Genomic DNA, 13,464 nt, shown 5'->3' on the forward strand with positions numbered 1-13,464 from the left:
CTTCCAAGATTCAGCAGGCAAGCCAAGGAAAAACTATAAATCATTTCACACAGACTAATATCTCAACTCTTTGGCAGAGAAAGCCGTTATATCTGATAAAGTGACAGGATTCCCATCAGAAGAAGGGAACCATATCTTGCACTGGAGGAACATAACATTTTCTTAAAGCCCCATTAACCTCATGTGAGTCCACTCAGCTCTCGTCCCAAGATCATAAAAATAAGACTGATTGTCAGAGCAAGGATTTTAACATGGTGTCAATTGGGTTAGACATTCTAACGTTGCTTAGTGATAAAGGTAACAAAAAAAGAAGAGCAAAACTTCAGACAGTATACATGTTTTGGGTAACTGTGAGGTGAAAAGCATTCACAGATTAGCTATCACACAGTATTAATTTACAGCTGATAATTCACCCAAAAGATTGAGACACACTTTAAAGACCACAAGATTTTGTGAATTAAAGCAGGATTTTCTGAATTACAGTGACACAAAAATGCCTTATCAATGTGATTGAATAATTATTGTCAATTGAATTACAGTGTATTCAGTATCTTAGAAGAAACACTCAAAAGCATTATATCTGTCTTGTCAGATTTATTTTACAACACCTAGTCCAAAATGTTCTTCTGTTATTCACTTATTTTATAATAATTAGGAAAACTTGATGATGGGCTTTTCCTTTTTTAACTGTCTGTCCATTTTATTTTTAGTCAAAACCAGAGGCCACTGCTGGTTTGTTGTTGGGTTGGGGTTTTTTTTGGCTTGTGGTTTGTTTGTTTGTTTGTTTGTTTGAGAGAACTATAAGATATTTGGTAAACTTTTAGACTGTGAAATAATTTTTATTTAATGTTATTCTGTTATGTCTGGGGTTTTTTGGCAACAAGATAGAAACAGAAAGAACTATGAATCAAAAGCATCTCCTTGAAGGTAACTCTTAGGTGTTGCGTGGCTATTGGAATAATAAAAATGCAGAGATGTTACATAAAGATGAGAAACTGATGCAAAGGCTTTTAGTCTGGTGACAACTGCAGCAGCCCAGTGGGGCTGCAAGTTTCATTTTAGGATCCTGTACAAACTAAGAATTTAAAAATTCTTTTAAAGGAAATAAGAATTGTGTCCATACTGAAGTAAAATAAGAGCATAATTTCATTCACTTTTTGCTTTTTAAAGTGAAAAGTCAGTTACATTACAATATTAGTTAATCACTCCATTAATGAAACAAAAATAATGAAATAAATTAATACCTTAGATTTCCTTTTGACATTCAAGCTCAAAATATTTTGACATTTATAAAGGTAAATCTGATTTTGCTCTGAAATGGGAATCCAGTGAAAAACCAGATGGATCAGGGAAAGAAAGCTCCTCCTTTTGTATATTTTGATGGAACAGAGGCTAAGGAATTTTTGGCTGCATGAAGGCCTCAATTTGCAAGGCTCAGCTTTACAAAATAGACAGTTGGACTAAATCTTTCAGAATTTCTTGTAAGCTAATTTATATTGATCCATTAAGAGAAAGATTGAGCTGATTAAAAATAATAATAATAAAAAATAAAAATCACTGTTCAGAACATAGCCATGGAAAACAGCGATCAATGTAAATGAGATAAAAATTCCTTAATCTACATATATATATATTATTGCAACAAGGTCATACTACTCAGGAGAAAGACCCAACACACACATTTCCCCCCCAAATCCTCCCAAGCTACCTAATATTAACGACTTGTTGTTTTTTCCTTCAATAATTAGACTGAATTTAAACATATGGAAGAGAAGTTCAGCTCAAATGGAATAGATCTTCCTTTATTTACTTGCTTATGTTACACCATAAACATATAAAATATGTGCCCGAATCAAAGTTCTACTCTTGACAATTCTGGAGGTAAAAGAGAGGTTTGAAATTCACTCATCTTTACTAAAAAAAATCCCCAACAAAACAACAAACTATCACACTCAAAAACTCCACACTGCACCTTTTACAACAGCCAAGCTTAAGGCTGGGCAGAAATTACAGTGCTGATGCTCATTTTGCAAAGTCCGATTGCCTCACTGGGGGATATACAAATAACCACTACCTTCCTGCAGATACAAATAGATTAACAAAAAATTGTTATTATGTGTTCTGGTTTTGTACTTAATATAAAAAGACTGACAGGCCTGAATATTGACAATGTGTATTTTCTTATTGGCAGGCAGAATGTGGCCCATAAATATGAGTTTCACCAGAAGAGTAAGAAGCGTTCACTTCCCTGTCCAGAAAAGCTACTTATTTATGCAAATTGTTATGTTCCTTCACAGCATGAGACTTTGACACTTTGACCCTAGGTAAAAAATAGCCAAACAAACAAAAGTATATTTTAAATATGCTTATCAGCAGCTAAGTATTTTCAGTCATTATCAACCTCAGACTAAGAACTGACCTGAAAATTCACAATCTTTGCTTCTCACTCAGTTAGACTCAGCAAATAATTTTCCACATTTATTAGAAATGGACACCTCACTATGAAGCTGCTGCTTTACCATCAACACAGCTACCGCATTTCTATAAATAACAAAGCCTGATGATTATCACTTACACTTTGTATGAGTCATATTTAAAGAGAGCCCTGAGGTGCTTCTCAGGTAGTCTCTTTGAATCATGAATCAGAAAGGAAAAAAGCAGCTTCTGAAATATCACTATACCCAGATTCTAGATGCCTAGAATATATCGCTGCCTATTTATAGTTTCAAGCTGTCGGGCAGTTTCACATAATGGAAGTCAACGGTCAGAGAGAAGTTTCTCTGCTTCAGCTGCATTTGTAAAATTAAGAGAACTTGATAATGGGAAAGCTCCATCTGTATCTGTGCCACAGACACACAAATCAGAACAGGAAAGGTCAAACCTCCGTATTTCAAAATCAACTGAAAATCCATACCCTGAGCGCAAATGGGCTATAAGAGCCAGGAGGCTCCTCAGGGCACAAGCTGAGGCTGGGCAAACACCAGCAACTCTTGACAGGCCTGAAGAGAGTTTGTACCATCAGCCATTGCTGCACAGCACACCACCAGAACTTCACATGCTGCGGGTTTTAACCTATTACTTTATACCTCATTAACAGACCCAGCTTCCAGATCTCATCCACATTTTATTTATTTTCCAGCTAGGGCTACAGTAAGGCTTTTACTCACCTCAGCAGGACCACAGGAAGTTTCCTTCCTTATGGATAGAGGAGAGAAAACAAAATGCTTTCAGACCTTACGGAGCTAGAGACAAGCAGCAATTACCTGACAAGAAGCTGACACTTTCTTCACCACTCTTGCATAAAACATGGAGCAGTGCTTCTCAGGTCCACCTCAGCTTTCTATATCTATTTATTTATTTATTTTTGTACTAACTGCTCAGAAGTTAGGCAAACTGCTATTTGACAGCAAGGTAAAATGTCTTCTTTTTTTGAGACCATGACAATACTCAGAAAAAAACAAAAACCCTGGCAAGTCCTTAACCCATGCTTTAGTTCTCCTTTGCTCATGAGTCCTGCCTTCACATGAGGCATTCAGTTATTCCTCCTCTTGGGCCTAACTCTTCACAAACAAACTTTCTCCCCATATAGGAAAGAAATACTACCTGAGTTTTTCAGCCCTAAATGGAAGGCAGGTCTCTAGATCAATCTAATTAATTCGCTTCCTTGGCACATTGCTGGTTGTTAGACCTCAGTGCCTTCACCTGGCTTCTCAGGCCCTGCACTGCCATTTCTGTGAGCTGCCCTGGAGCAACCCACCCCTTTCACACATCACTTTGAGCACCTGCTTTATCATTCCTTAGCAGAGTTCTCTGATATTCTGCTTCTTTGTCTAGAGAGAATTCTTCCATAACTTTTTTTTCCCTAGTTTTGTAGCCATTCTCTCTACTGACTCTTCCAGAGAGGTGAGGGACAACACTCTTCTGAAGTAACTGCTTCCCAGAAAGTCTTGGTCTTGCTATGATCCACCTCAAAATTACAAGCACAGAAGCTAGTTAGCTTTGAAGACAGTAAGCTGCAGAATAGCGCTAGTACCCTAAATCGCTAATATTCACTGAATAACTATAGTCTCAGCTAACAGATGTTAATCTATAGATTTAAAAATTATTTTTCTCCCTTTATTACAATAATTATACCAAATACACATGTTCTTTGACTATATTACTTCTTATATTCTGAAACACGTTGAAGTCTATGACTTTTTTTGCCTTGAATAATTTTGGATATTAGCTAATCATTGTTGCAATTTATGTGCAATATTACAGAGTTTATAAGAGCGAGGAAGTTTTATAGAAAATCTACTTCTGCTTCAGAAACTAAAACTAAGTGCTTTTTAGCTCATCAAAGTTCTAAGCATAGCAGCATGTTACCTGATCAGGCATGCACATACACATACACACACCAATAAGCCCAAATTATGAGGTCTAACCCCCTAGCTTTAAATAATCGTGATGATATGCATACAAATGTCTTGCAAGTACTGGAAACAGTAATTCTGTATTTGTCTCTGCAAGGAAAACCTCCTTCCACCTCCTTTTAACAAGAACTCATGTGAAGTGATAGCAATCCTAAACAATTTCAGAAGTTCAGGTTTCTTCCTGAGATGTCATGTTCTTTCCTCAGCACATTGCCCAGCTGCAACGCTTGAATAGGGAGATGAAAAATTTGCAAATCCAGTGTCAGATATAATTCCTACATATTTGTAATTTCCATTTATATTGCAAACACCATTAATGAGGCCTTAAAGAATACTTCATTGCAAACAGTGGAAGGTATACAGCTACTACTCTTTAGTCAATGCAAGAACAGTGCATCTATTTCAGCTGTATGAAGATACATGCAAATATGTTCTTTTGTTCACTTCATACGCCAATGTGTAATTTCATTATATCAGTTCTGTGCATGCTGAAGTGGGGAAAAAATAAAGGAAGCCCCTCTGAAGTTCTCTTTCATTAAATCAAGCATTTTTCTTTCATACTATGTTTTACGTACTCTAAGATTTTCTCTTTATCATCAATACTTTCAACCTGAGCATGGCTTTAAATTATTAGAGGCCATACTAAAAAAAACCCCAATCAAACAAGATTAATAGGAAGACAGACAGTCACTGCTATGATAAGCGCCAATATAGTAAAATGGCTGCTCCATTATATTTTGCTACAGTGAGAATTTGATACATACTGACCAACAGATCTGATTTACCTTTTGTAAATCTAGCCAGAACTGTATGAAATTTTGATTGCATGAACCCATCTATCCCTCTTCATATGAAAAACTGTGTTGTGAGCAATTTGCTATCACAGACAGGCACATTTAAAACGGCATATGTTATTAGATAATAGCTTATGTATAATTTTATTTGTTTTCAGAGTTACAATGTTCATGAGATAATCATAGAGAGCACATTATATATTATTGTTAAACACATTTTTGCCACAAAAAAGTTGACAGCATTGTTAGAAAACCCTATGTCAAGTTATGTGAAAATATTTATCACCTGTAACCATAATTTCATAAAACCAATGTACACTTCATGTAATACTATGTCAGCAATTTCCTTCTTTTTGCAAATACCTTTTGCTCTATACTTACGCATGTTTGCAGTTAGAGAAGTGCATCAAATGCTTCTTTGTGTGTGTGTTTGCAATGCACAGGAAAATAATTAGTTTACTCCTATGGTAACTGTAATTATCAACACCACTGGACCCGAGAATGGGGAATTACAAGATCTTAATTTTAGCAAATAATTGCCCTTAAATTTTTCTACCTAATGCTGAACATAATGTTAATTGGTATTTACCTCCTAATGTTTACAGAACACAGACTGTATATTTCAAAGACATAATCCTTACCAACTATATACTGACTGTTATTGTAGTGTCTATTATATAAATTAAGACTCTGCTGAATTCTTGTACTGAGGAACAAATGATAGTAACTTTATTTAAATACATGCACAGTACCGTGCACTACAGAATGATGAAGTACTAATGTTTTAATGTACGAATCAATAGAAAAATAGATTTAATAAATCATTAACATTTTAAAGTCTAGATAAAAATGGGATATCATGCATTTCAAGCAAAGTTTCTTCTTTTACTTGTTTGGGTCTTTTGATGAAATCTGAGAAATTAAGTCATGCAGAGCTGAGAAGCAGCTCACTCTGAACAAAGAACAATGTTAAGACTGCATAAAAAGTTTTTATTGAGACTGTTTATATGCAAGACTGAAAATGTTGCTTTTCTTGGACTTCCCTTCAACATTAGACAGTGCTGTGCAAACCTCAGACAAATCCCTGTATTATGATTTCTAAGCTGTTAGGAAGTCTCTCAGAGGGCTAAAGTCTCTCAGAGGGCTAAGAAAGTAAAAACCTGAGCAACTGCCTCCCCAAAATTGATAACAAGATTCCAGACAACAGACTACAAAAGGGGAACAAATAACAGTTTATCCTTTTCTTAAGAGATTAATTTAGAACATGAGTAAACTATAGATGGCATACATTTATAAATACTAATTTATAATAAATAAAATTGAATATGTTCAGATTTCCAATATTTAGAGTACGTTTCTATGTCTATTAACTTATAAACCAAATGGAAAGTAAGCATTTACCTGGAATTAATTTAATGCTTTTTCCTACCCCAGCATTTGTCTGGACATTGCCAATGTAATGAAAAGAACTGTAAATTTTCGACAGTGAGTCTACTCCAGTGAGCTTGATTAATTATGCATTAACCCATTTCTCTGAAGCATCCTTTACTAAATCTTTGGTGGAAAATGCACTTTATTAGGCATGAGCTTTGGTTATTTGTGTGCATACGCACTATGCTATCGGTCAATATGCAGAATGATTTAAAGTTTGCCATGTTACAGAGATGTATTGCTCATTAAAATAATTCTAGTGTTGCAACAAACAACACTGATGGCTAGTTTTGCAATTTTTATTATCTCCACTTTTAGCATGATCTCCTTAGCCATATAGTTTTTGCTCAAAAGTTTTGCATTGACTTCAGATCCTGCAAAAACTTACACAAGAGTAATCATGATCATTTAAACACTGCACACATTATTAAATGTTTTCAGCAGGTACAGTTAATCGCATACATAGGAGTTATCAGAATAAGAGATAAGATTTTAATGTTTAACTGAATAAAAATATTCTCAGGGTAAAAATAAATGATAAAGTAAAAGTACAGGTGAATAAGACCTGTAATAAACTTTACTCTGAAACCAGTTTAATTGGCTATTGATGTGAAGATGTTTGATTCAAGAGATACTATTGAACCTGTGACATATGATCATTGTAGTAGAAAAAACTGAAATGGAAAAGTGAGAAAATCAAATTACCCATGGCATTCTTTTCCCATATTCCATGGCAGAATTAGCCCACAGATTAGTAAATGGTAACGCATGCAACAAAAAATATGCTGTATCACTTTATGTAAAATCTGCTTTCATCATGCAAAAATGCCTACAAAACTGTGACAATATTTTTTTTCTAGTAGCATAGTTTTACATTAGCTCAGTTATGGAGACTCTTAAACCAAAATCCATGATTTTGCAAGTAGAAGATATTCTAAAATTCTTGAAAGTTTTCCAGCATAAATATTCCAAAGCCCAACAAAGCTAATTGGTTTTCTAAAAACTAAACTACATAGGCTTATTCCTTGCTGTGATTCCTTGTTCTTTTGATGATAGAAGAGAAAAGACCGGTTTTTGGAGGAGGTCCCATCAACATGGGGGCTTGGTTCTTGTGAGTAATTTTTATCTGGGGGAAGAAAGAAGAAAAACAGAATTATCCATTGAACTAGTTCAATTCCAAGCATCTGAGATGCCTGAATTATTGTTGTATTCGACTACCAAACCTCCTTCATTTCATCAAAGATGAAAGGAAAATACCTGTATTTTTTATGAATGATATTACATTGCAGTAAACCAATCTATGTGTAATCACTGCTTCCACAAATACTTTAAATTATACACTAAAGCAATATTTAAAATCATATGCAATAAAATACATGCCAATATGTGATCTTACTTTTTGAGTGTGGGATTTCTTGCTTGCTGTTAAATATTTTACATATCTACAAGATGTATACGAATTTAAAAGTTGGAAAGGACATACATGCTGACAGACTAAACTGTTGCCTATTAGAATATAAACTATGTCTTTGTGTGCTTTATTTATACACCTAATCAAGTTGTACTTTTCTTTTAACACAGGGCACTGCTTAATTTAAAAATAACTATTATGAACGAAAGTCAAAAGTTAATACACAAAAAAAAAGTCAAAAAAGATTAACTAGCATTCTAATTTGTTAATTAATTGTGAATATACTCGAATATTGAAGACTATTTAAAACACTTTGTAAGACTGCTGTAAAGCCACCCGTTTTGATTTCTTTCATATCAAAGTACGAATCACCTTAAATGAGACAACCTTAAAGTAGATTATGTCTGCAATTTTCTCTAATTCAAGTCTAAATTAGAGAAGACATTTTATGAATGTATGCTATGCTCAAAGCTAATTGAAAGCAATTATCAAAGTGGCATTTTGTCTGTGACTTTAAGATACATTGTAAGATAATAAATGATTCTCATTATGTAATAAAAAGGTCACATCTTGCCTTTGGGCTAGTGACGCTAAGAGTTTTTCAAAAGCAATCCAAGACATTTTCTTTAGTGAACTACGACTAATACAAGAACCATCACTTATTAAATATCAGTTGTCACCTGCATAGTACCCACATCAGAGATAGGTATTTCTTTCAAAAAAGAAACACCACCTCATTAAAAACTGGAAAAATATATCTCTTAAAGTGCATACCTGACATTTTCAAGTTAAAATGAATATCCTTCACTTGTCATTCACTAATAGTAATGAAACAAAAAATGTATGTCACGTGGAAAGGCTCATTAAAATATAGATCAGGAGATTTCTTGGGGTGGAAATTTACTTTACAATATAAGGAGACAGCAACATAAAAAACTCAACAGAATGAGTGGGTGCATTTAACTCTATTAGAGCCTTCACTTTACTCTTCAAATGCTCATTTCCATGCCACCTTAGTTCATTAGTCTCAAATTTCATACATGACCTCTTTTTGTCAACATTCCTCATTAGTATAACATTTAACATATGGGGTTTTTTGGACACCTAGATGAATTCCACAGGGATAATAACTCTCTTTCAAAGATTGGCATCAACATATTTTCTCACAAGAAGTTCTGCTTCAGGCATCACTTAGGAAGCCAAATCTGTAGCTGGGGTAAATTGGCATTATTCCATTGATGTCACTTTGTATCAGCTGATGATCTGGCCCTGGAAAATCGCCTCAAGGGTTTTTGCAACTTTCACATGCTTCATAAGACATATCCTGGGGCTCAGGAATAGTGATGATATCAACCTGATCCTAAGGATCAATACATGATGCAATCTGCAACTGCTGTGAGTGAATTTTTTGTCAGTTTTAAGGGTTCAGCTTATTGCAAGATCAGGCCATGATGTGGCAGTAGGAATGGGCTCAGAGTTTCCTTTCAGAAGTAAATCATAGTAGTTCCATCTTAAAGTGAATAAAAGAACAAGGCTCAAAAAATGGCTTTAGTATGAAGAGGTGAGGTAATGCTGAGACCCCATACAGATTGTGCATGTTGGATTGGGGTTGTTCAGTGCTGCCGAGGATGAGTGCAACTACATATTGAGAAAATGTTTATAATTTTTAATGTTCTTTTTTGGCTTGAGCCATCTGTTTTTGAGACCATGACCTCTTCAGTATGTTGCATCCTATCAGCTGAGATCAGCTAAGATGCCTGAACATGATTAAGCACTCATGTGCATGGGGATGGAGTCCTATATGCATTTCTCCAAGACATATTTCCAACTATTATAAATTGGCATGATTCCAGTGGTGTAAAATGTATTTTACATTCTGAAAATACAAAAATAAAGTGTAAACATAAAATATTTTTTTTTACTTGTACATAGTAGTGTATGTTAACACTGCATTGGTTAACAATGAGAACCATTCATTCCTTGTTTTCCTACTGAAAAAAACCCAACCCACATTAAAATATCTTATCTTTGGGTGATAAAAAAATCAGAATGTTTATCATACATGCTGGACTATTGCACTACTTTGCCTGAAATAGGCTAATTTTGTCTTTCCCTAGACTTTCAGGCACTGCATTTCTGCCCTGGACTCTCACTTCTGCTTCTGTCTTCACACTGGCAGCACTGCCAGAACTGGTGCTGTGAATCTGGGTGACAAGTGACAGCACACGCTTTGAGATGGGAAGCAGCACTAAGGGTGTCAAAAAGAGAAATAATGCTGTTGGTCAAAGTAGGACTGAACACTGAAAGTGCTGTATGGCAGACTGAAATAGACAAAAGAAACCTCCAAAACCCAAACAAGATAAAAACCTTTAATTCCAAGCAACCAGATTTTAGTTTGGTAAAAAAATGATACTAATGGCTGTATATAGATCCTGTGTGCATGTACATGGGGTGTCTAAAGAGTAAATTTTACCATTCAGTTTCTCTTTCATGTGACAAGCAACCTTATGGGGTTTTTTAGTAGAAGCACAATCACAAAAGCTTTAAATAAAACATTATTTTTTTGATTCTCATTTTTCCTAGGTGAATCTGTGATTTACAAAACACACGAAAAGAAGACATTGCTCAGAGAAAAATTCTGAAAGTTCAAACCCTATCCACACATATTTTTAGAAACTGATGATACCCTGACAAACATATTCATGCAAATTGCTATGGAATTCTGGAAAATAATTTCTGAGATCACTTATCAGTTTAATTGAAAATATATAATATCTTACAGAAAATACGGATGACATTTAAAACCTAAATTAGAGGAGTGCCTGAAGTTCTGCTGGGGAAAAAACCCTTCTATTTGGCTTATTTGGCATACATTTATATTTAAAAATAGGCAAAATGAGGAAATAACAAAATTCTATTTAAGGGGAAACTAAATAACCATGTGAATTGCTAAGATTCCATAGATTTTTGTTGTAAGCCTGATACTCAACATTGCAGGCTAAACTTAAACTGTTGAAGCCAATGGCAAAACTCTCATTTACTCACTGGAGCAATATTTTATTCTATGAGTTCATGATCACAGAAATTTAAAGGGCCGGTATATGTAATAAATAGGTTTAGTAGAAATATACTGCATTTGCAATTTCAAAGTCACCTTTCCAGTATTAGAAAATGTGTCCAGTGATGTATTCATGGGAAAGAGCACCAGATCTAATTAAAAAAGAGCATAATTCTTAAAAGAAGATATTTTAATTGCTCCCTATTTGTTGATAGCAAATTTTCTGATAAAGGAGACTGAATTTGTGATACTAAAGTTATTTATAAATGCATAAACCAGACATTTATTTGTTTCAGGAGCAGGTCAGAGTTTCAAAATATGCCTTGAAGCCACACTAATGCAATGCATCCGCTAAATGAAATGCACTGAAACCCAATAATTTTAGTGTGATGACTACATCTTTCAGTCCGTTTTGCTTTCATGTTCCTTTTTCTACCATATGTGCTGGTTACCTCCTTGTTCCTGACTTCACAGAATGCCTAAATATTTATTTTTAACACAGAACGTGGTACTATAAATACAGGTATTAACTACAATGTTAAATGACAATAGAAAACTGGAAACAGAGGTAATCACCTGTGTTTATAATATTTCAATTAATGTTAAAAAAATATTTTAAGGACAGAGGAACAAAACTGATAGAAAAAACTTATCAAGTTGGATCTGTTAGGTTGTGGTCACTTTTTTCCATGCTATCATCAGGGTTTGGATGTTGGTAGTTTTGAGGGTATGAGGGTTTTCCCACAGTCTAGATGTCTATATGCTGCTCCCCTTACAGGAAATGAAAGGATGCAACAACTACATGTCACAGGAGTACCAAGTACCTTTATCTTCCTGAAGGTGATCAAAAGCTGCATTGGGTATCATGATATGAATAAGACCTATAGAATGTAGGCAATGCTAAACAAAATTAGTGTGTGACGTGTTATGTGGCATTTTGGTTAAAATCTCTTCAGTTCTAGACTTAGTTGTTTTACGTACAGCGTTATGCAACACATCTTTTAAATAAATTTCTTAACAATATTATTGTGCAAAGTGCAATCAAATCTAATCAGTTTGGCATTAATTAAGCTCTAATAATATACTCTAGTCTCTCTCCTAAGTAGTATGATCCGTTTCCCCTTCACACAGGTAGATTGGAAAACATTACGGTGTCATCATAATTTTTAAACATACAGAGAAAATGACAGAGCTGCAAAATTAAAATAAATGATTAATGGCATTTTTTTCCTGTTTTGTACTAATAGGTATCACTGAGGTTTTAAATTAATAGAGCTGTCAAGCTCAGGGTTGTTACAGATCCAGTGCAGAACTAAAATGGAAATTATGCATTCCACAGACACCTAAAGATGACACTTTGGAGTATTTTAAATTTTAATTAGTGGATGCAATTGTTTTTCCCCCTTCTTCCCTAAAACCACTGCAAATTAATTGGCAATTAGTCACAACTAATTCTTTTCTTAACAATCTGGAAAGAAAGGTGCATTACATGTTAGAGTATTTGTCTGAGGTGCAGAAAGCACACATGCAGTAAATTGCTTTGTCAATTACAAAAACTACTGTTGTGAAATTACAGAAAAATATGCATAGGTAAACAAAACTAATTAACGTGCAGTGTACCTGTGAGCATGAAAAAAAAATGCTCAGCTGCAAAATAATGTGTTAGAAACTCATTAAATCATTCTGACCTTGAAACAGAAATGTATCCACATTGTTACTCAAAAGGGGGAAAAATGTAGCATTTTAGTGTAACACCAAAAACTTTTCCTAGTAATTGACTTCCATTTATGGGTTAATTATGTAATAATTGTCTAATGTTCTATGAAAATCAGCCACCATATCTAGGTCCCAGTTGAGCTTTGCTCTAAAGAAGCAGACACAAAATTTTAAATTCTCCCATTATAAAACAACCGATAAGAAAATATTAATACATTCAGTGACACGGAAAGAAGATATTTTACATAGTCTAGAATACAGCTGCAGCTTCTTCATGCAGTCTGTGGAGCCAATGGTTCTACATAAAGGCAAATTTGTGACTCTCTTTTAGTTTTCTCACCCAGCTCTGCTGTATAGCATTTATTAGTAAAAACTTTTTTCTTTTGGTTTGGTTTTCGTTCTTGTTTCTCTCTGGATTTAACTACGCAGGTAGGACTTCAATGAAACCTCTGTGCTCAGGCTCATCATATCTCTGGGGATGAAAAGAAAAGCCAGAGAGAAAGCATTCATTTCAAACTTATTTTTAAGTTGCATTCAAATTATAATATTTTGAAATATTATTTTTGAGTTTAATTATTAAATGGCTTATTACAAATTTTCTTATCAGTAAATAATTCAAAAATATTCTCTGTTTCAGAT

The 13,464-nt window shown here is 34.4% G+C and overlaps 1 protein-coding gene across 6 annotated transcripts in view; it reads right to left on the reverse strand.

The window, feature by feature from the left end:
* Nucleotides 1–13,464, reverse strand: part of DGKB (diacylglycerol kinase beta) — a 389,225-nt gene that overhangs the window by 23,140 nt on the left and 352,621 nt on the right. For all 6 annotated transcript variants that reach the window (XM_080383930.1, XM_080383931.1, XM_080383932.1 and 3 more), the window contains one exon: nt 1–7,766. This exon is cut by the window's left edge and continues 23,140 nt beyond it. In XM_080383930.1, coding sequence (XP_080240056.1) covers nt 7,659–7,766 — 108 coding nt within the window. In that variant the 3' untranslated portion in view covers nt 1–7,658. The remainder of the gene's footprint in view (nt 7,767–13,464) is intronic.

The sequence above is a fragment of the Falco punctatus genome (assembly GCF_963210335.1).
Source record: "Falco punctatus genome assembly, chromosome: 4".
NCBI classification, from domain to species: Eukaryota; Metazoa; Chordata; class Aves; order Falconiformes; family Falconidae; genus Falco; species Falco punctatus.